The sequence below is a fragment of the Diplotaxodon limnothrissa genome, linkage group LG15, assembly GCF_057381915.1.
Source record: "Diplotaxodon limnothrissa isolate DT_005_m linkage group LG15, D_limnothrissa_male_GT1.1, whole genome shotgun sequence".
In the NCBI taxonomy this organism is placed as follows: domain Eukaryota; kingdom Metazoa; phylum Chordata; class Actinopteri; order Cichliformes; family Cichlidae; genus Diplotaxodon; species Diplotaxodon limnothrissa.
In genome coordinates, this window is record NC_140610.1 from 24,993,035 (window position 1) to 25,016,936 (window position 23,902).

At 42.7% G+C, this 23,902-nt stretch overlaps 1 protein-coding gene across 1 annotated transcript in view; it reads left to right on the forward strand.

Moving 5' to 3' along the window:
- col12a1b (collagen, type XII, alpha 1b) overlaps nucleotides 1-23,902 on the forward strand; it is a 150,831-nt gene that overhangs the window by 109,536 nt on the left and 17,393 nt on the right. The window contains exons 55-64 of the mRNA XM_085372145.1: nucleotides 1,031-1,170; nucleotides 4,949-5,072; nucleotides 5,151-5,294; nucleotides 5,564-5,728; nucleotides 5,808-5,846; nucleotides 5,939-6,077; nucleotides 8,426-8,568; nucleotides 10,243-10,352; nucleotides 19,685-19,843; nucleotides 21,731-21,808. Of these exons, the coding sequence (XP_085228271.1) occupies nucleotides 1,031-1,170; nucleotides 4,949-5,072; nucleotides 5,151-5,294; nucleotides 5,564-5,728; nucleotides 5,808-5,846; nucleotides 5,939-6,077; nucleotides 8,426-8,568; nucleotides 10,243-10,352; nucleotides 19,685-19,843; nucleotides 21,731-21,808 (1,241 nt within the window). The remainder of the gene's footprint in view (nucleotides 1-1,030; nucleotides 1,171-4,948; nucleotides 5,073-5,150; nucleotides 5,295-5,563; nucleotides 5,729-5,807; nucleotides 5,847-5,938; nucleotides 6,078-8,425; nucleotides 8,569-10,242; nucleotides 10,353-19,684; nucleotides 19,844-21,730; nucleotides 21,809-23,902) is intronic.

The window sequence follows — 23,902 nt, forward strand, 5'->3', positions numbered from 1 at the left end:
ATGTCTCTCCAGCCTGTTTTTGGGTCTCCTCTCAACTGGGCATGCTCAGAAGAAGCAGCTTTTTTTCAGTGACTGTCTTAGCAAACACCAGCAGCTGTTAACTGTTGCTTTACATGTCAAACATTTCTAGTAAATCCTGTTTTCCCCCAGTCTCACTGCTTCTGCTGACTCTGCTGTTTCATTAGGCCTGCGCGCTGCTTTGCAATCTCAGATGTTTGGAGACTAAAGGTGCATTTTGGAATCTGTCTCCAGAGTCTTTGCCTTTTTTTCCCAATAAAACAATATAAAAAATACAAATAATAATGAATTTTGACAGCAAAAGTTACAAAATCAGAGTTTAGCTTGGGTTAATAAGGCTTCCATCTGTCGGCTTCTCACTGGGCCAATTCTATGTGAATCATCTCCCAATATTTCCCCAAGAAACTCTCCCAGGACTGAACGGATCAAGTCCTTTCATTCAAGCTCGGCCGTGTTTGGAAAATCCTTGACGGTGACTTTGTGAACGCAGAGTCCTCCTGGATCCAACTTGGACTAGCGGTGGATTAATGGCCACCACATGTGGGCCCCGCGGGGGAGCGCGCCCGTTAAGAACCAACAGCTCAGGTGTTGAAAAAGAAAGCGAGTGCAGTCCAGAGAATTTGTTTGTGTCCTTTGGTGCTGTGTGAAAGTTGTTTATAGAGCTCAGAGCAGGCGGAGAAGATAAAGAGGGGTGCATCACATGAGGCCAAGATTCTTTAAAACTTTTCGCCCAATTCGTTTTCATGTGAGAGGAACGCATTAGGGAGAGCTTGGTCCTTATGCAGACCAAATGTTCCCGGTTTTATTTTGCCAGTTTGTTTGTTTTTTTTATTGGTGGGACCCATAATTATCGCGAACGTTTCTATCACGGCATTTGTCTCAGGCGTTTTGTTTTGTTGCACACTATCAGCTGACTTTTTTAATGTGCTCCAGCTTGCTAATTATGCCATGTTATGATGCAACAACTGGCCTGTGGACTCAGTGACTCTTTTTTTTTTTTTTTTTGCCTCAGTCTGCAAAGGCGCCAAAGCAGATGTGGTGTTCCTCATCGACGGCTCGTGGAGTATCGGCGAGGAGAGCTTCACCAAGGTGGTGCACTTTGTCTCCGACATGATTGCCGCTTTTGATGTCATCGGACCCTCAGGGATGCAGGTTTGTGCTGAAAACACTGACAGTTATTCCCTCTGACAAGGAGGAGTAGTGCACCCGGTGCAGTTCTGTGTTATTTATACAACAGTTACCTCACAGTGATTTATATAGTGAGACCCTGCAATAAAAAGTGCAAAATCTTTGTGAAGTCAAATGGGCCATGCAAGGCCAGCGCAGGCTATAACATGCTCTACCTACTGCACCTCCACTCAGGTAGCTCCCTCACATCAACCACTACTGCACCATTTGCAGTAGTCAGAGCAGCCATCTACTCCGAGCGGTTGACAGTTGAGGGGTGAAAAGGCAGAAAAGGAGAAAATAGAGAGACGAGGAGTAAAAAAGAAACGCTCAGTGTGTCACAGGAAGTCCTCCCCGCAGTCTGAGCTTATAGCAGCATGGCTAAGGGAGGATTCAGAGTCACGTGATCCAGCCCTAACTATATGCTTTTGCAAAAAGGAAAGTTTGAAGCCTAATTATAAAAGTAGAGATAGTGTCTGTCTCCTGAATCCAAACTGGGAGCTGGTTCAACAGAAGAGGGGCCTGAAAGCTAAAGGCTCTGCCTCCTATTCTACTTTTAAATACTCTTAGAACCAGAGAACACAGAGAACACGTACCAAGCCAATGAAATGCAGTTAGCATCTAACTAGCAGTGCATGAAGGTGTCTTAGCTACATGTAAATTAGCATGTCTCATGGAGATGGTGATGCTAAAAAGTCTTTAAGTTAAGATCATTTAGAGGAGACACTCAAAAACTTTTCATAAAATACAAAAGAAATCTGCTTATTTTTCTGATCAGATTCCAAGAAAATAATTAAATAATTAATGAAATCCCCCAAAATCCTGCCAGAAGTTCTCATCTGCACTGAGTAGCAGCTGAACAAGCAAGTATGTGACAGTGCTTGAAACCCAGACCCAAATAAAAATGGCTTAAACTGAGCTGGGGGAGGCAATGCCGTGAATGAAGCTGAGCTCTGCATGTCTCATTAATTCAGAAACCTTTTTTTTCTCTCGAGTGAATGCATTACACTTCCGTACCCCAGCATCATCCAGTGGTGGTTTTGTTTTTATTTTCACAATGGAAACCTCATGATAAAAGAACTTCACCTCAACAGGAGGCCAGGGGTCTTATAAAACATCCGCCCTAATACGAGAATTCAATCAAGTGTAATCACTAACAGCCGACAACAAGACAAAACAAGAAGGAGGGAGATGCAAATGAAATAAAGGCTATAAAAGTTTTCTTGGCGATGCAGAATTTTTTCCGACCGAGTTTTGCAGGCATTTAAAGAATCGGTGATTATATATAAGCCTGTTCCAGAGAGAGGGAGCTCTGGATTTAAAGGTACATTCATGCTGACAAGTGTGACAGCATCGTATAAAAATATGATTAAAAGCCCGATGTGGTCCAAAACCTCTGTAGCTGTCTTAATTATTTCACACTGACACAAACCTCGTCTTCTTTAAAATCATCCCGGGATGCTATAATGGCTCATATCCCCAATCAGGATAAAATGAACAATCCTTGAGTCTAAGATAGTATTCGTTGGGATTATTTTGCTTCTATTTGTATTATATTTTAGCCACAGAGCCAAGCATCTGTTTCACTAAATAAGTAAATCCATTAGGTTTATATTATTAGCTTGTTTGACATCCCTTAAGGCAGTTTCTTCTGACAGTCCTCAAAGACTACTTGGCCCATCTGGATGAGAAAACATTTTGTTTGCTGCACAATAAAGCGGATTTTCATTCTCTTACCAAAAATACTAGTTTCTTAATCCATAAAAGATGGTTATGAGAGAAGACTGATTTGTAAGCTGCTCCACTGATTTAAATACTGGTAGATGTATTGAATTGGTCAGTGTATGACTGTGCGAGGGGAGACAGCAGTGCATGTGCATATTTTCTTTAGAGAAGCAAGCGGATATTAGAAACATGTATGTTCTGTGTTGTATAATGATGCTGTAGCCAAATGTCTGTCTGCGATGCATTTGTGGGAGGGGGAAAAAAGCATGTGTAAGTTCTTATCTGAACAACAAAGTCAAACTCGAGCCAATGTCTGGTGGCCAAATAATTTTGTTGGAGGGCCAGTTTTTTCCCTCACTGGCCCATTTACTTTTTAATTTCTTGAGTCATTTCTTTGTCTGTCAAAAAGATTATGCAAAAATGAGATTTTATAAAAGTTTGTGGGGAAGTGAAACAGGAGGAGCCCGTTAAATTCTGGATACAGACAGCTTTCTGTAGGAATTTCAAAATGAACCCCTTAACTGGATGTGTTCTCTGAGTCCCCTTCAAGTTATTCCGTGTTTTTATACATAAAGGCCATCTTAAGCTTGTTTGAAAGTCCTTATTCCCCCGTTGCTGTGCTGCGTAATGCTGTGCGCTGAAGTGTCTGCATTGCTCTCCCATCACGAGTGAAAGTCGGCTGATCGGGTCGATCTTGTAGCTCATAAGTGTTGAACAGTTACTTTTAGTGAGACAGGAAAGACTTCAAAATCAAGTCGACACAAATGACACATCGACATTGGACCAATACTTCTCATTGCTTTAGCACTGTGAGCAAGCTAGATGCACAGTTTCAGTCCATGAAGTTTATAATTCATGTCACTCCCAGTCAGACCAAACTCAGTCTTTGCACTTTGACCACTTTTTGGGGGAAAGTGCACACTGGGCTATGCTGTAGATCAGGGGTGGGGGAATCTCCAGGCCTCAAGGGCCGGTGTCCTGCAGGTTTTAGATGTGTCCTTGATCCAACACAGCTGATTCAAATGGCTATGTTACCTCCTCAACATGCCTTGAAGTTCTCCAGGGACTTGGTAATGAACTAGTCATTTAATTTAGGTGTGTTGACCCAGGGTGATATCTTAAACCTGCAGGACTCGGCCCGTGAGGCCTGGAGTTCCCCACCCATGCTGTAGATTGTGCAGTGATGTATAGTTGCCATAGATGCCATAGATTCCACCCATCCATCCATCTATGCTTATCTGGAGCCAGAGCCTACCCCAGCTGTCAAACGGTGAGAGGCCGAGCGTACACCCTGGACAGATTAGGAGACTGTCACAGGGTCAACACAGAGACACACAACTATTCACAATCACGTTCACACCTGCTATCAATTTAGAATCACATGTTAACCTAACATTCATGTTTGTGGACTGTGGAGTACCCGAAGAGAACCCACACAGGCATGGGAAGGACATCTGCTGGATTTGAACCCAAGACCTTCTTACTGTGAGCGATGGTACTGCTGTGCTGACCAAGGCTATACATTTAGACTTTTAATCAAACCTAAACAAGAAAACAAACTCCTGCAAATCAATTTGATTATTTTCCTACATGACATTTTTGCAAATATGTATAAGACTACTACTGTATTGAGAAATGTTGAGTAACAAGAAAATATCACAGCTCATATTGTTAAAAGGAGCAATAGTAGCTCAGAGGGTTACACAGTTGCTTCACAGGAAGAAGGTCCTGAGTTCAAACCCTGGTAGGGTGTCTTGTTCTGGAGCTTTGGTTTCTCCCACCAGTAAAAAACATTCTCACAGAAGAGGCTTAATCTCGAGTTTGTCTCCAAAATGTGCCTGTTAAACTTTATTGAACCAGCAAGTCAAAGAGACGGAGCTGAGATATTTGGACGTTTGCAGAGAGGGGATAATGGATGTACTGGACACAGGAAGTTTAATGTGGAACACCACCGAGGAAGTTCATGGATGCAGTGAAGGAGGGTTGATGTGACAGAAAGGATGATAAGTCCCTAATTTTCTCATTATTTTCCACCCAGGTGTCATTTGTGCAGTACAGCGACAACGCTAAGACAGAGTTCAAGCTGAAAGCTTACAAGGACAAAGGCCTCGCCATGGCCGCGCCTTCTTACATTCGTTACCGAGGAGGAAACACCAAAACAGGTTTGATCTCATGCTACAGGCCACAGGTACAGATCCAAACAAGAATCTGCTGATCTGACACAGTTTTCCTCTGAGCAGGAGAGGCGCTGAAACACACTTATGAGAAGGCCTTCTCTCTTGAAAACGGGATGAGGAGAAATGTCCCCAAGGTGGTGGTAGCCATCACTGACGGACGCTCTCAGGATGAGGTGAAGAAGAACGCCGCCAGGCTCCAACACGCAGGTAGATGTCACACAAACGTGTATCTCCATGCGAGTGTGTCCCAGATGAGCTCTGTTACAAACTGCTGTAAACAGACTGTTTACAGACCAAACAGAAGCAGCTGGTTCTCATCAGAATTAATGAAACTGTGCTGGATAGAATTTTCAATAATATTTTGTATCCATTTTTGGGTATTATTACCTGTTTAGACTCTTACTGGAAGAATAAATGAAGCCGATAAGCCAAGAGTCTGTTTGTGTTCTGACTGCCTTGGTTTGTGCCGTCCTCAGGTTACAGCGTCTTTGCCATCGGTGTTGCTGACATGGATTTCATCGAGCTGCAGCAGATTGGCAGCAAACCCAGCGAGAGACACGTTTTCGTTGTGGACGACTTTGACGCTTTCAACACCATCAAAGAAAACCTGATCACCTTCATCTGCGAAACTGCAACTTCCTGTTAGTTTAGAACAAAAAAGACAAACGTTGCTTTAATATGTGTTTCAGTGAATTAATTTCTGTGTGTTTTTGTCCACAGCGTGCCCCTTGATTTTTGTGAATGGATTTACTTCACCTGGTAAATACAAACTTTAGAGAAATTCATGACTTATTCACTGTTCGTCTGGATGAACTTGCAGTTAAAGGCAAGCTCCTGATTGGTTGTTTCAGGCTTCAGGATGCTGGAGGCATTCAACCTGACGGAGAAGACCTACAGTTACATCAAAGGCGTCTCCATGGAACCCGGCTCCTTCAACAGCTACACAGCATACAGACTTCATAAGAACGCCTTCCTGACTCAGCCTACTACGTGAGTCTCACGGGTCACAGGCTTATATGCACCCAAATGTTTCACATTACTCCTCATTTACCTTTGCTCTTTACAGTCTAAAACCTCTTAAGGTTTTGTCACTCATTTTTATTTGAGCACCTTCTCTTTTAACTTTGAGCTCTATTTCATAGACTTTGAAAGCACCGTGGTATAGCCTTTGAGGTCTATACCACGATGCTGGAGAGGACAGTCAGCCTGTTAGTTAAACCTCAGATTCAGGAGGATCAATGGTTTTCGTCCTGGTTGTGAAACGTTGGACCAGCTTTCTATCTTCTCAAAATTGTGTGAGAGTGTGTGGGAGTTTGCCCAACTAGTTTGCATGTGTTTTGTGGACTTGGAGAAGGCATTCGACCACATCTGTCAGGGCATCCTGTGGTGGGCACTTCGGGAGTATGGGGTGACCGACCTATGGCTATGAGCCATTTGTCCGTGTACAACTGTAGTGAGAGCTTAGTTCGCTTTGCTGGTAATAAGTCAGACCCGTTCCCAGTGAGAGTTGGTCTCTGCCAGCCCTGCTCTTTGCCACAAAATAAGACAGATGGCAGAAGGTTTCCGCTTTCATCGGAATCTGGACTCTGGTCTTCACAGATGATGTTGTGCTTTTGGCCTCATTAGGTGATGAAATAGGGTGGTTTGCAGCCAAGTGTGAAGCAGCTGGGATGAAAATCCGCACCTCTGAAGATGGAGTTCCCACTCTAGGTCAGGGATGAGTAGTTGTTTAAATATCTTGGGGTCTTGTTGACGAGTGACAGCAGAGTGGGTTGGGAGGTTGACAGATGGACTGAAGCAGCGTCTGTGTTGATGTGTTAATCAATGTATTGTGGTGGAGAGGGAGAGCTGAGTGCAAAGCAAAGCTGTCCATTTACCTGTTGATACTGGTGCCTCCTAGGTTAGGGATTTCAAACCTATCCCACCAGAAAAAGGTCCTGGGGCAGATCCAGGATACGCTGGAGAGATTATACTGTACCTCTTGGATGGCTTGGGACTGCCTCAGTGGATCACTCGGATTGTGAAGACACACCTGGAGCCTGAAGTAGAAAGCCCAGCTTAACAAGGAAGCTGATAACAACCATCAGAATACTTGTTATATCTGACTGAAGTTTGAGGTTTTGTGAAACTAGTGTATTGAACGTCCTTCATAGTCTACGGCTCTGTCTGTGCAGTGCTGGGATCAGCAGTGTTCATACCAGTGCTGACTGGTCAGAATGTGTTTGAGTTTTTAATGTGCATTTTAAACTGAATCTTTTCTTTCAAAAATGCGAGTTTCCGAGGTTTTCTGTGACATGGCCTGATTAAGTTACCAGTTTCTGCTGGAGCTTCCCAGAGTTTCTCCAGGTTTGCTGTCTTTTAAATGCTTCCATGTTGTTCTCGTCTCCAACGGGACGAAAGTAACCAAACTGTTTGAGCCCAGCTGTGGGGTCAGACTGAGCTGCAGGTCATGACGGAGAGCAGACTGCCCATAAAACGGCTTTTCAGTTCTTTCTGAAGCTGTTTCACACTGAGCTTCCATCAGGCCACTGAGTGCAGACGCAACCGCAAACTAGACTGTTAAAACTGGCCACCACCCAGCACTGGCGTCCCATACCTAGAATATCACATGCAACAGCAGCGAGATGGAAAACAGCTTGGGTTTTGACTGTTTACCAAAACTGGCTTAACAAAATGTGTAGTGACATCACAGGGACAAATGAGAAACATCCTGCAGCGATGTGAAAAGGAGAGGAAGAAGAGCCAGTGGATGGAAAATTATTAAAATCACTGCTAACAGATAACATGTTATTTTTAAGTTGTGTCTATAATTACTTGGAAATAGCACATTGTTTGTGTTAGTGGATGTTTAATCTAAGAACAAAGATGTGATTGAAATACAGATTGTTTTTATTCAGTAGATTTTAGATAGTTCCTCACTCTAAAATAGGCTCCAAAATAACTGGAAAAATAAGTAACCTGATCGCAACCTAATAGAGCAGCTTTTGGTTACTGAAGACAAAATTGAATGCAGAGAGACCGACAAACAAGCAGCAACTGAAGGCAGATGCAGTAAAGGCCTGGGCGTGAATCTTGAGGGAGGAAACGCAGCATTTTCTGATGTTCATGGGTTTTATACCTCAGGCAGTCACTGACTGCAAAGTATTAAAAACAATCCTTGTGTTTAAAATCATGTAATCTAGCGTGTTACTTTCCAGCCTCTGTGAAGCTGTTCCTTATATCCTTGAGCCCAAGGCCAGACTTCTGTTTAAGGTTTAAGCTGTGTTTAACCTGTCCTCGCTCTGTCCGGACATTCTCAAATCTAACGCGCTGTTTTGTGTTTTTTCTTCCTTTTTCAGAGACATCCACCCTCTTGGTCTTCCCCACGCCTACACCATCATCATGATGTTCCGCCTCCTGCCTGACACGCCCAAGGAGGCCTTCGACATCTGGCAGGTGTCGAGCAAAGATCACAAACCAGAGACCGGCGTCACCCTTGACCGTAAGTATCGCACTCTGTTCTTATCCTGTGCTGCCTGTGTGAAAACAGAGAAAAGCAGCAAGGAAATGTGTGATGTGGAGCAGCTGTGCCTCACTGCGTCATATCTGATCGCTGACAGGGAAGAGTTTGTAATGTAATGAGCTGGCCGTGCCCTCTGGCTGCTTTGGTCTGAGCTGATCGCAGACTCCCTTCGCCGCACAACTGTTGTGTCATCGAGCAGCTCAGCTGGCTCTCGTAAAGCCTGTGTTTCTGTCTGTCAGCAGGATTTCAACAAAAATCCACCAGTGACAAACATTTGTATTCTTGAGTTATTACAATGAATTATAACTGTGCATGATTAAAGGTTTGACATCATGAGAGAAACCTTCTGGCACAAAGTTGCACAACAAAGCACCAACAAAGCGAAAGTTGGTCTTCCTGTTTCCAGTGTTTGTGCTGAGAGAACTTTCTCTTGACAGCTTCACAGAAACTCAAACATATGAAAGTCGTGTCAGTCGTTGTGTTTGGCAGGTTCAGGTAAAGTATTTTGTCACTAATGAAGCTGTGCTAACTCTGTAAGAAACAGACTATATTCACTTTAACTGCCCTGTACTAAAACAGCAAGTTCAACATATCTAGGATATATTTCCTTATCTGGCTTCGTTAAACCTAATCCATCATAATAATAAAAAAATATGAAGAGGTTAGCACATATTTCAGGTTAAATAATGAATGAACTGAAACAGCAGAGCCAGGAGCCATTCTGCCCCCAACTTTTCAAGGTCTGCTAAGGCTACACCCTTAAAAACTCATACTAACAGACAGAGTTGTACTCGTCAAAACAACTGGCTTACACTAGAGGGTAAATCAAGTCTTTGAAATAACTGACACACACACCAAAGTTAAAAATAAGCTACAGCGTTTCAGACAGGATCAGTGTTTTTTGTATCATTAATATATCGCCTGTAGGAGATTGTGACAGTTATGATGACTGAGTGGTCCATCTACATTCATTCTAACTTTTATAATGTTGCTTCTAAAATTCATGGCAGGCTAAAATTCTTAGGACTGCAGGAATTCCCTGGTGCTCCCAATGGGCTGAAAGCAGCACAGTTGCTTTAAGGACATCTAGATGATAAGGAATTACAGCAGTCCAGCCTAGAAGTGCATACAAGGAATAGTTTTGCAGCATCAGTCTGAGAGAGGATGTTTCTAATTTTGGCAATATTACACAGATGAAAAAATGTCGACCAAGATCAAATCCAAGAGATCTGATCAAGATGAGAGTTGAATTACACATCCTGGTCAAAAAGAAGTGGAACTGGAAGCTATCAGTAATGTATCTGATTAGACGTGCTTCAGAGATTTGAGCGGTGGCAACTGAGATAAAATATCTGGTTAGACAGACAGATTTTTGGGACAAACACGAAAAAAGTTCAGTTTTGTCTGAATTTAAAAGTGGAAAATTACAGGTAATCCAGGCCTTTGTGTCTTTAAGACATGCCTGTAGTGATGTGTCATCTGTTTTCATAGATACATAAAATGGGGTGTCATTTGTATAGAAATGAACGTGAGTGTGAATGACTGTTTCTTGATGAGTCCAGTTGAAAAGCTCGAGCAGATTTCTTTTGAGACTGAACCTGAGTATTCCTACAACTTAATTCTAATGTAATTTATTCTTCTGTCCCTGCTCAGCATCCAGCCAGACCGTTTCATTCTACAACAAAGACGAAAGCGGCGAGCTACAGAGAGTCACATTTGACACGAGGGAAGTGAAGAAGATCTTCCATGGAAGCTTCCACAAGGTAAGCAGAAGTCATTAATCTTTCAGTGGAGACTGTCCACATGTGAATTCTAACATATTGCATATTTAAATTGAGGAGAATGAAGCCAAGATTGTCTTTAATGTTTGAGTTATGTAACTTTTTTTGGTCCGTGGCTTGACTGAGGCTTGACACATGAATCGAAGCGCTCCTCTTTGATCTCGCTGGACTTCTCGAGGTCATACAGAACCCGCACATGCCTAAGATTCCAAATATGCTGTATATTACAGCCAGAGCACCTCACACGCAAACTGCAGACGTGTTCCTGAGGAGTTATGTTGGCTCACATGAACAGATGGTCCTCTGCAGGTTGTAAAACGCAGAGCAGCAACTGCTTGTGATTACACGCACTTCAAACATGGTTGCCATCTGCATCTCCTGGATGTTATAAAATGATCAATAGACAGCCTGACATGAGCTGAGCAGGTCTGATTAGGTGGAGGTATGATGTAGCTTTGTATGTGGGATGGTTTGCTATTCAATCTTTAAAACTCCTTTGAAAACAAATGAGATCATTCATGAGGATCTTCTCCTGTGGCTCTTAAGTAACTGTTATTTTCATCTTTGAGATTATGTTTTTTTGCAGTTTGAGTTACACACACTGCTTTTGCCTCAAGCTAAACATTAAAAAGACAACTCCTCAAAAGCTAACAAAATGTGCTGGCTCAGAAAAATGTCCATCAATTAGTCAATGAAATGGGAGAAGTCATCTTTCTCCAACACGTTCTCACTCCCAAAGCGTAACATTTTACGCTAGGTGACAAATCGTCACCATATTACGTTTTCGGCTACCCACCACGTTCCTAAATGACGACCTCGGAAAAAAGAGGAAATATGAGAACCGTCTGGACTCCATCTACACATGTTCGCTCTTTTTCTTCAAATCACTCAGAAACACGCTATTTAACATCATTATAGTCCTGGTTAAGATCAGGAATAAGGTTATGGTCAGGGCTAGGGATAAGGTTAGGTTTAGGGCTGGAATACAGGGCTGGAACGTCTATTACCGCGGGAGCGTCATTGCACTGGATTCGCCGCGTACCATAAGAACGCCGAAGGTCTCCTTTCGCGTTCCTCAGGACAAAACGTCGACATGTTACGCCTCGGGAGTGAGAACGGGCTGCTTTCTCCCACTGAAAATGCTACATACGTGTAAACAGAAAGAACTTTCTCAGACTTCCTTTCCTGGACAATCGAGCATCCAACCACTCAGCAGGCTGTTGGATTTGGGCTTCTGAACTTACTCATTACTGAAATAACAGGACTGCAGGTGAATTCTAGCTCAACCAATAACTTGTAAAGAACGTTTCAAACAACAACCAAGGAAAAATCTCGGTGGTGGTGGAGGAGAGAGCATGTTTGATTGTGTGTAGATGAACTTTGACAGCCAATCAGAGAAGAGAGAGTAGATTAAATACGTAGGTTGTAGATGAAAAGAAAAAAATGCAGTAACCGGATGATTGATGTGCCAGCACATGTACGATACATACATACACTTGTAACACTGCTCAGAAAATGTTGGTTTTTGGTTGATCATTGTCAGTTTTGTACTGGTGTATAACTGTTGTATAACTGTAAGAGAGTTGATAAGAAATGCCACCAGCTGTATTTGTTAATATCGTGAGGTTCAGCCTTCTGTGGTGACTACAATGCCTTTTATGTACAGCATTTTTAGATATATCTGTATCTGCAAATTTTCACCGCAGAATAATCATGACGTAATCGACTGATCTGGCACATCTGGTCTGAGAATCCCGCGAGACAAAAGCCAGTCCGTCATGACCTGCAGCTCTCTTTTCCTTCTGGCTCATCCTAATCAGTGGATGTCTACACTTGCACACGAGGAGGCAGTTTAAAATCACAAACAGAACAAAGAACAAAGCACATGCTCCCAACAAACTTTACACAGACACGCACCGCATCTGAAAATTTAAAGCAAACACCACCACCTTCACGTTATGAAACACAGGGCAAACGCAGGGCATGGACAAGATGCCAAAAGAAACACCCCAAAAAGCTTTACCTGAATGCAGCAGAAGCCTCTTTATTTTTCCTCTCATCATCATGGCCTTACTCCCAAGCCACAACATGCGTGTTAGTGACTGAATTATAATAAGATGAAATACGCTTTGCAACTGTTGAGAGCATAAACTAAACAATACAAAGAAAGGATTGTGCAGACAGTGATGAGGATGAGGCAGAGTCTGAGAGAGCTGGACAACTTTTGTCTTCCTGGATTCTCAGCCGATTACTGCAGCTCGGCTTACCCTTTTACTTTCAGGCCCACCAACGAAGACAGATTTGTCATCAGCATCACACTTCAGCAGTTCGAACCTGATGTAAGAGATTTTCTTAGTGTGTCGTTGGGCTTTAAAGACAGTTTCCACTCAGAGCTACTGTGTTTCATGCTCTAGATTAGGTCTGAGCCGTGGTGCTGATAGCAACACATTTACAGGAAGCACTGCTGGGAGAAGCGGTGTGGACAGTCCTTTCAACAATATCTTAAAGTTTCATGAGTTTCATCCATAAGCTCCTCTTAGAAGGGGAGATCTTTAAAAGCGCACTGCAGTCGCCGCTGGGACGCTCGACTGGAAAATACTGGGTCACTGCTATTTCTATTAAACAATTACATCAGTGCAGCTGAAGAGTGCCAGCAGGGAGGCGGGACCACGAGGAGTTTAAGGAGGCAGCGCTCGGTTTTACCTCTTCTGGTAGCCGACCGCAGCTCTGCGGTTTTACCTCCCAGGGTGGGATAAGAGTGTCAGCAGGAAGGCTTTAAGGCCTCTCGCTCTGAACTGTACTAACAGTGGAGTGTGTGGTTGATTTTAGTCTGTAGATGATCTTCACTACATCTGATAATACTGAGAAATGCCTTTTTCTCCTCCTTTTTCTTTTTGTCATAGAGAAAAAAGAAAAAAGTTGCAGTTTTGGAGCAGACTTCTATAGATTTCATGCCAAATCTGCATCCTCACACACAGGAACCAGCCTAATGATTTAACGGATGTGAATGCAAAGGTCAGAAAGTTGTAACAGGAAACTTAAAAAAAAAAAAAATAGTGACCTGGCTATTTTGGAGTTCAGGAGGTCACCATTTCACCACACAGATTTCTGCTTTAAACAAAAAAAAGTAGATTCTTCATTTCAGAGTGTCCAAATGGTGGCCTGGAGAGCTGTGGGAGTGTATCAGACCCATTTTATTTCTGTAATATGCAAACAATGTATATTTATAAATGAATAACTCTTTGCATGCAAGGGAAAAAAAGAAGGGAAACCCAGGCTGTTTTTGCACTTGCCAGATGGCAGGGATTTTCAGAGGAAGATGTATCAAAGGATTTAACTGATGCGAGATAATAAGAAGCAGAAAACACTGTAAACGCTACCCATCCTTTTTGTCTTCAGCCGGACCAGAGCGCCAGCACCTGTCAGATAGAGGCGGATCTCACGATGTTAACCTTGGCATCGTGTTGTGTGAAAGTGAACTGATGATGTGAAAAAGCTGTGATATGCTAACCCCACCCCATCCGTTAGCATATCACAGCAAAAGCTGTGATATGCTAACGGATGGGGTGGCACGGACTCAAGAAAAGTGCCTTCATCAGGCAATATGAAAAATGAATGCAAAACACAAAAAAGGGCTGATCTGCAGATGTGAAGCTGTGTCCTGAGATATGAGGCAAAACCCAGAGCATCATAATTAGTTGCATCTGCAGATGGGTTTGCTTGTGTGCTGGATTTACAGTCTGACAGACAAGTTATTCCAGAATCTTCACATTTAAAGGCTTTTTGTAGCCAAAGCACACAGAAGAGAAAGCCAAACATTTTAAGACAAAACTTTATTTGTATCTGCAAAAAGGGTGTCTGCTCTTTTCTTATCTTGATAACGCTGATGAAGAATCTTTGGATTAGCATCACATCTGCATAGAAATCTGGGTCCTTTGCATTATCAGATACTTTTACTCAGTTTGACTGTGTTTCAGAGTTGCAGGAGGTCAAGTTTCTTGGAAGGTTTGTTTCTAAGTGCCTCTTTAGCGTACTTAGGACCATGACAGCATTAGCCAACTTCTCCTGACACTCAGGCTGAGGGCTGTTGACGTCCGGTGATGATGCTCACATTCTGGGAGCTGTGCAAAAGGCTTGGGGTTCATTGAAAAAGAACATGTGGTAAAAACTGAATAAATAGGATATAGATTAGTTTTTCTTCTTTTTTTTATATCTGAATTGGAGAATAAGTGGTTGGCAAAGCTAGTATAGCAAGTAAGTTTCTATTTGTCAAGTTCTGTATTGTAATATCAATGTGCGGTTGACACAAATGCCATTCCTTTATGGTATTTGGTGAGTCTTCAACTTGCCACAAAGTTGAGATGTCTTTACCTCACCTGTCATTGGTGCAAGTCTCAGAATTTTGATGAAATATAAAGGTTTCCCATCACCACAGTGCCGGTGCTAAGCTCTTCTTGTGTGATCAGTAATTGGAGCTCAGACATGGCGAAAACACAGCTTGACTTCAGGATGCTTCTCATGCCTGCAGCACACTGGAGCCAGTTTGGAAAGACTGGAGTCTGGCACCGTCTCAGATCTAAAGATGAGTCAGAGTTTGGTTTTTGGGGAGGCCAGCGATCATGCAGGGCCACTGCTTGCAATGCTACGGTCAGATTCCTTTTGAGATTTTTTTTCCCATCATGCTCTGTGGAAATTTACATGAAGAAAAACAATTGACAAACGAAGCAGAAACAGAAGGAGCTCATGGCTTTGATCTGGCAAAGAAAACAAAAGGGAAAAAGGGAAGGCGCCTCGACCGGACACGGTGCTGCCTGAGAGCATGGAGAGAGCACTCCTATTGGTTACTGATGTTCATGTGATCGAACTGCACTATTTACCCAAACCAAGACAAAAAAGTCTTTAATTAGAATTAGAGTTAATTAGAATGAATCAGTTGATCATGGTAATGGTGATAATGAGTGTGCCACAACTTTATCATGATTGTATGGTGACCTTTAACCTCTGTTGAAAAGTTGTTTGGTGCTGGGATACAAGTGGACTGTATCCTGGACTTTTAAGTCAGCTTTTCTTTAACAGAAGGCATAAAAATAATGTCTTTTAAAATGCAGATTCACCGAGTCAGAGTCCCACATGTGCTTAGTGTGATAAAACCCTTAAAACATGCAGAACTGGATCTTGAGGGGAAATTTTTCGTCTTTGAAGCGGTCAGAGGTCAATTTTAGCTCGGGGCTACGCTGCCCTACTGTGTGGTGGACACATGGACAACACAATGGCTTTTAGATCTCTCCAGCAGCAGCAATTAAAACCAGCTGAACTGAAGAAACTTTAAGATTTAAAAGCTTGTCAGAGAAAGGAGTTGATTTAAAATTGTGCTTTAGCCTGAGCGCAGCTGTTGCTGAACCAGATTTACTGAGCTGTTGTCAGTAAAAGACGTCGGCCACATCACCACGCTTAGACTCCACTAATCCTTTTCCCCTCTCAGCGCTTTACCAACCAACTTGCTCAGCACTGGAAGCATCCCTGAAATCTTTCCTCAGATGTGTTTAACAGCAGAGATCCATGAAAACGTCAGATTTATTGCAGATACCTTAAGGGTTTATAGCACCGCTGCCCCTGACGGGCCCAAACAACGTTTGCATAAGCGAATAAACAAGCCATCATCGGACGATCTGTGCCAAGTAACTGCAGAGAAATCGATTAACGGGCCAGCCAGTAGCTGTAGCTCTGACAGGAAGACGCGAAAAGACGCGAAATAAAGATGCTCTGACTAATAGAAACATCTCAGAGATTATACAGCTGGAGCCAGATGGATAAAACTGAATTCAGGGAAGGAAAGCGCATAAATATTCTTTATACTATGCCTGACATGTTTGGGGTTTTTTTTATGAATCTCAGCTATCTTGAAACTGCACATGTGCACAAACCTCATTTCTACTTTCCAAAGAAGTGAATGTTGCCTCAGCAGAGGAGGGAAATGTCAGTTTACTGTTCTCGAGGCTGAAGTCGTGACCAGAAGAAAGGGATGAAGTAATGTAGGACCATCCATGAGCAGGATGATGGCAGAAAAAGAAGACTGGAGAAGAAAAACGATCAAACTGTGTACTCACTGAACTTTATTGAGGTTCGTGAAGTGAATGACGCCTTATTTTTCATCTTCACTTCAACATATCAGCTTTAACTCGCCCAATATTAGTCAGCTTATTAACTCAGCTTTCAGCTCTCTGGACCTGAGCTGTTCTTCAAACTGCAGTTCCTCTAATGGCCACTTGAGGCAGGCTCCAACACTAAGTCAGTTCCTACAGACATTAATGTTAAAATGTTCGATGCAAACAGCAGAAATGAGCATGTTTACAGACTGATGGAAGAAGCAGTTTTGTCTCGGGAGAGTGGAGAGCTTTGTCCCACTAAAGTTGAGTACTAGCTTTACTGAGCACATCCACAGAGGATGTTGTTAGTAAAGTGATTTGTATAGGGACACTCCTGAACTCACCCCTTTACTACCAGGGATCACATTCCCAGCTGTTCAAAGCCTTATAAGGACAGGCTTCAGTGTCCCTGTGTGCCTTGTGCTGTCGAAATAAATTCAACTCCAGCGACGGCACATAAATGTGGAACTTGTCCTGCTGACCTGAGGTCAGATGAACAGAGCGAGGGCGTGTACGGCCTCGGCACACGCTTTCATCTCTGCTCGTGTAAACATCGTCACGTAACAGCCTGGAGCTCAAACGTTACATCCAGACTTTGGTATGAATGGTTTAAGGGGCTTTCCAACAATGGCAGAGGAGCTTGTAAACTGGCAGCTGTAATTGGTCCATTTTTCATCGTAAGTAAAGGAGGGAAGAAGAGCATTTAGTCAGACACTCTGGTTTCATGACTTGTTGTTGCTACGATTTACTGCTGTTACCAAACTTTGAGTATTTTGTAAAGAATAAGGAAGGTTGCTGGATTGTCTGTTACTCTCTGCACCTCCTGAAGACAAATCTCTTCAAAGAAACCCATAAAATGAATGATATAGATGCTTTCCAAACAAAGATTGCACACATTTAATGTTTAGAAAGATGAACAAAAACATTCATAGATCACATCATAATAAAATACACTCGCATGTTTCTACAGAGTGGCGTGTACAGGGTTAATTAAGGCTTTATGGAACCGTGTTTCAGTTTCAACCATGAAGTCCCGTCTTCAGCAGCGCCTTTATTTTGGCTGATATTAACCACAACAGCATCCACACAAGGACAATACATCAGCTCGTGTTTTACAGCCATGTATCAGACTTTCCTCTGAATCTCTGAGGATTTTTCCAGCCTGAAGAGAATGAAATACTGTATGCTCTCACTTTTGGCACAAAGCTGTTCATGTTTCAGTACTGGCAGCTTCAGTGTGATCATATCAGTGCTCTTACTGGCTTTTAAAATCCTTTAAATTTAACAGAAGAGCGAGTCCAGTTAAAGCGTTGACATGCTGAAGCTTTAATGGTACCTGCTGACTTCATGAAAAGCAGATAAATGTCTCAAACGCTGCGTTTCCCTCCATGAAGTGTTTCTTGGACACCTCGGTGCTACTGCGTTCTGTTAAACATGACTGACCACAAGCAGCGAGCCGCCCTCGCTGCCGCCACTCTGTGGCTTTGTAGAGGTCACGTTTTCCCTCCATGCAGCCCGACTTGCTTCGAGGAAAAGCCGCTGCAAAGGCGGCGCTGATGCTCCACCACAAAATGACGACACGATGCGGCGAGGGTGACGTGACTGAGGAGAAATGCAAATTGTGGTGTTGTGTGTACGGCGGAGCTGCCGCAGTTATTTTACTGTTTGGAGTTGTACGAAGTCCATCGGTGAGAGAGAAGGAAAGAATTCAGGGTAGATTTGGCCTCTCGATGAGCATTTCCAGCTGAATCTGGAATATTTCAATTAGATGGAGGAATCTTTGAGCAGATAAAACGATTTGTTCACAAGTCTCTGGACCTGCGTCTGCACCGACGCGTACCTTTAAATATTCTCTGGTTTACAGTGAACAACTTTAACTCTGCAAACCTGTGACTTCACAGTACACTGGTATAAATAATGATGCCAGTGGTGGGTATTTATCAGAAAAGCAAAAAGTTACTGAATGAAACGCTTGCAGTGTTTGGACAGATGAAAGCTGAGAGAGCCGTTTTCCTTGTGGTTATTAATTATCCCACAATAGTTCAACTTAATTCAAAATAATCTGTTTAATAGCTTCAAAAAGTAAGAAAATGTAGCATGAATGTCAGAAATATTTAGGTGTCGCGTTGAAGTGAAACAATAAATGTTTTACAATTTTTTAAAAAGCTGTTAGAACATCGGAGCCTAAAGGCACATTCGCACCTTGGGTCTAATGGTTTTTGGTTTGATTTCACATTATTCCCCTGGTGTTGGCCAGAACCGCACAAAACTCAGACTGACATTCATCTTTCAGACACATTCTACGCAGCTGCACTTAACCAAATGCTGAGGAGCTCATTAGCAGCTGAGTTTTATGTAGATGCTTGTAATTAAGTGGATTAGGTGTAATTATTGAAGGCTTTTGCTTTAACGTCGCCTCTGACTACCAGAGTGCAGCTTCAGCGAGGAGCCCTCCAGTTTGCTCAGTTTAGCAGGATGACTCGTCTGCCCTCGAGTCAGGACACGGTAAAAAAGGTTTAATAACAGAGTTTAATAGTTTAATAATAATCTTGTAAATAGGTTGGAACTATTTAAAATGAGAGGACGGTGGTGGTGGTGGTTAAGATGGTGGTTTATCCAAAAGTTCCATAGACTTTCTGTGCAAAGTAAACCTGTAGTATAAACACATGGGACGTTTTAAATGTAAGTGGTAAATATTTGGTTTATTATTTGGGAGTTTCAACACATTCTCATTCTTGGCATGTCACGAGGAAAATGGAAGCAGCATTGATAAAAGTTAAAGGGTTTCCTTTTATTTGGCATCTTTAAACATGATCCCGCAAGGACATGGAAAATGGAAATACTTGACCTTGTGAAATACTCATATTTGCAGGGCAGTAACAAGAAAGAGTTTAAAAGGTCAAAATCCAAAGCACTGCAGGGATGTCTTTAGAACATGATGGAGAATCCCCTCTTTCTGAATGGACAGAGGAGAAGTGCTGTTTTCCCTCCATGTGAGCGCTCGTATACTTCTGCATGATCGAGCCTGTTCACCCGCAGCCTCCGCCATGGCCTCGGCAAAACCTAATAATGTGCAGGCTGCGAGGATGAAAACCAGACATGGCACATGGTCGTAGAACAAAGAATGCGCCAATAAAATCTCTCCTTCCTTTCTCTTTCTGTCTGAAGCTGCACATCCTGGTTTCACCCACCAACGTCCAGCTCAACATCGACTGCCAGGTAGTGGCGGAGAAGCCGATCAAGGCCGCTGGAAACATGTCCAGCGACGGCTACCAGGTTCTGGGCAAGATGTCCAAATCCATCGGCTCCAAAGGAGAATCGGCAACTGTAAGTGAACTCTGCGTTCACACAAACAGGAGACTGATGTTATCTACCGACACAAATGATTTTCTCTATTTTATCTCTATTTTACTTTGACTGCAAATAGTACACACATTTCAAAACAAATTAAATTGACACAGATTTCATCTGTTTCTTTATATAATCCAGGTAATCAATAAGAGTTTGTTGATCTTTAGCATCTTCTGGTCCTACTTTTAAAGTAGGGTTGGGTGATACAGTAAGACTTTTCTAACATGCCAGCAGACAAAAAAAAACTGCCTTTGTTTGCAGCCTGCTTTCCCTCACTGCTCACATACTAAACATGCAAAATCACCTTGTTAGGTTTCTTCAGTTGATGCATGCCTTCCACTCTAAATCAGTTACCAACAGTTAGATATTAAACAATCAGGGTGCACAGCTTATAAACTGGGTGACAGAAGAGTTTAGCAATACGTGGCTAACTGAACTAGCTGTCGAGAAGACTCGTTACATCAGAGTGTTACAAAAAACAGGAAGTGAGGCTTCCACGTAAGTGTCAGTTCTCTACAGCACTACATTCACCATCATGCTGATGTCTGTGTCTGTGTTTGAACTCTCTGTTTAAAGATGCTTTGTTCAGCAGCCTCACAAGTTCGCATTGTACAGTGTTGAATTCTCACTAAACTGGCAAAAAAACAAAATAACAAATAAAAAATTTCTGTCAAAACTAAAACTTAAAACTGGGGTTTATTTACTAGTTCCGACACCCAACCCTCCCATCACCATCCATCCATTCGCTTCCGCTTATCCTATTCAGGGTCGTGAGGGGTGCTGGAGCCTATCCCAGCTGTTTTAGGGCGAGAGGCAGGTTACTCCCTGGACAGGCTGCCAGTCTGTTGCAGGGCTAACACATAGACAAAGACAACCATTCGCACTCACATTCACTCCCACATTCACACCTTTGGGCAATTTAGAGTTTCCAATTAACCTATCCCCACTAAGTGCAAGTCTTTGGACGGCGGGAGGAAGCCGGAGGACCCACGCAAACACGGGGAGGACATGCAAACTCCACACAGAAAGATCCCAGGCTGATTGCGGAATTGAACTCAGGACCTTATTGCTGTGAGGCAACCACCCTACCAACACGTTCTATGAAATTCAGCCTGGTAGATTTGTGTTATCTTGGTGAATCACAGACAAAAATCAAGAACCAAGGTGAAAGCTGGGTGGAGAAAAATGAAGTAGCACAATTATAAAATGTTAGCTGCTGCTGACTTTATCAGCGCAAAACAAACAGTGCAGCTTTTTACCTCAGCTGTAAAAGGCTGGTGGGGTATTGTCATCACCCCTACGTTTGTGAATGTGATAACTGGAGCAGGTAGTCACGTATATTTTCAAATTGACACAATCAGTGCAGCTACCAAAAATCGTTTGAATCTCAGTTTTCTGAGAATCTTGTGGATTTGATAACGATGTAGGATTTTGAAATTGATACCTGAGGTGTGTCTGCTAGGAGGCTGAGGGGTAGCACTGCTGTCAGCAGTATTCTTATTCATTGCTGTACATTTAGTTTGAATACTGAACAAACTTTAATGAGCAGAGAGTGAACTGAACACAATCCACAGCATTTTGAACATTTTGTAATTAATTAAAAGGTTTTTTTTGAGGGGGGGGGGTACAGAGAGGTTGTAGATAATTCAAACAGTGAAATGAGTTTTACATGGCGCCACATGTAAATCAATCAGCAGGGTTGTAATGCGAGCCTTTCTCCCCGGGGCTGATGGGACTCGGCAGTGCCTCATTCTCTGCTGTTTTTCTGCATGTCCTCTGGTAGCGGTGGAGGGTGTATCACAGACACATGTACCACTACGCCATATTCATGTTTTTGTTTTTTTCTTCCCCCCTTCTCCACAGTTCCAGCTCCAGATGTTCGACATTGTCTGCAACTTGGCCTGGACCAGCCGAGACAGATGTTGTGACCTCCCATCGAGGGTAAGGGAACCCCGACCTCCACAAAGCCTTTGAGCCTAACATATTTAGCATGTGCCCACTCTGGCACGTCGTCGCTCCTTTAGCCTCAAACCGGCAGCTGAGTGACGATGATAAACTGGCGCTAGCTTCGACTCCAGATAATCAGCTGTGCTGGGGAGTATCTCCTCCGAACGTCTACTGGGATTAAAGAATATAGAAACAGCTGATGAAGTTTTGGCCGATAGGGTGCAAAGATTTCCTTCCCAGATATAATCTTTTTATTCAACCTTGAAAACCCCACACCAAAAAACCCATTGCTGTTTTCACAGCCTGATTGGACACATGCACACTTTGGGTTTTCTTTAAGTCTGAAAGTGAAGAAGAGGTTGTAGTGAGGTTGTCTTGGTACACGAAGATCAATTTAATTTCTACGTCCAGCAATAAACGACCCATATATTTCAGAAACTCACACTGGCTTGTAAGTGTACACTTTTCTGTGTTTGGCTTTTTTTCCATCTATGGAGCATCTTGGGGATGTTGATCATCTCATAAAGGGGTGCTATCAGGCCAGCTGGTTCTCTGAAAGAAACCAGACCAAGGAACAATGCACAAAAACTTTATTGATGCATTTAGTCACAGTTAAAAGTGATGGTAAAACACAGACGAGTGTGTTTGTACTGTAACACTCAGCAGGCAGAAGTGTGACCTTGATTTGCCTTTGAAGGGATTTTTAGACCCAGCAGCAGATCAAAGCAGAGGACTCGTAATCAGAGTCAGAACCGGCTCGAATCACAGAGGGAAATAAACTGGGTATATATGATATGCAGTGGCGTGTGAGCCAGCTTAAAAAAAAAGCACAGTGAACTGTGGGAAAATAAAAAGTTTTCAGAGCACACATAAGATGCTGATTTATTTAATAATCTAAGCTGAATTATGTTCAGTACTTACATTTTATTTAAAAAACAACAACAACAACATGAACTGGGTGTCCCGTTATCATAGCTAGGTTTCCAAAGAAACTGAAGTGCAAAAAAACATTGATTTGACATGTAATTAAATTTTTATATAATTAAAAATTGTGAAAAAAAGAAAAAAAAGGAAAAAAGATATATATATATATATATATATATATATATATATAGGAGTGAGATTCAGAAATGGAACCATCTTTTGTGGACTTATCCCATTTAACACGGACTCAAAATTTAAAAACATTTCCTGTGGTCGATCAAATCGTTCATAGACGCTGCATCCTCTCCACTAAAGAGACAAAAACTTGTTGAGCAAAGTTCAAAGTATGGTACAGTACAGGTAACTTGCACATCTATGAAGGCACCATTAATGCTACATGGCAGAAGACTTTGGAGAAAATCTTGATGAATTTCAGCAGGACGGTGCCAAACCACATTCTGCACGTACTCCAAATGCATGCTTTAGTGAGCACCAACTCACAAATCAGTCCTCTCAAATGGTTTTACACTGTATGCTGATGACCCGCGAATATTAGCAAGAGAACAGTCCAACAAACAGACGATCCACTGTGAGCAGCACTTGACGACTGTGGGGAGGAAGAATTCCTTTTTTAACAGGAAGGGACCGCCCCTCCCTTAGCCTCATTCTGATGGCGGACAGTTAGATGGTGATCAGAAAGAGAAGGAGGAACAACAGTAGTGTTTGGAGATCTTGATTTTTAGGCCGTAGAGAACTCGAGAACATATGAATCTCATTCATCCAGGGCAGGTCCAAACGTTGTTTGTGAAAATGCTTTCTGTTGTTTGTCAAGCTCTTTGTGGGGTGAAAATCTGTGGGCAATAGCAGCAGCTACAGTAAGAACAGCTCAGGCTGTGGTTAAGCGGCTGGCCTCTCTCAGTGTGATGGTTTCTCACTTCGGTCCCAGCAGAGATCTCCAGAGACGCAGTAACAAATGGAGCTTTGTGTGAGCGCAGTATGTCTGCAGCTGGATGTCCAAAACATTTTGAAAAGTGCTTCAACTCCAGCGGATTATTATCTAAATTGCTGCCGAGCAGGGACAGCTGCTTGATTGGTTAAATGATCCAAACTGAGGCGATCTGCGTGGACTCGGTGGAAATATCCACCCAGACAAGAGGAGTTTCA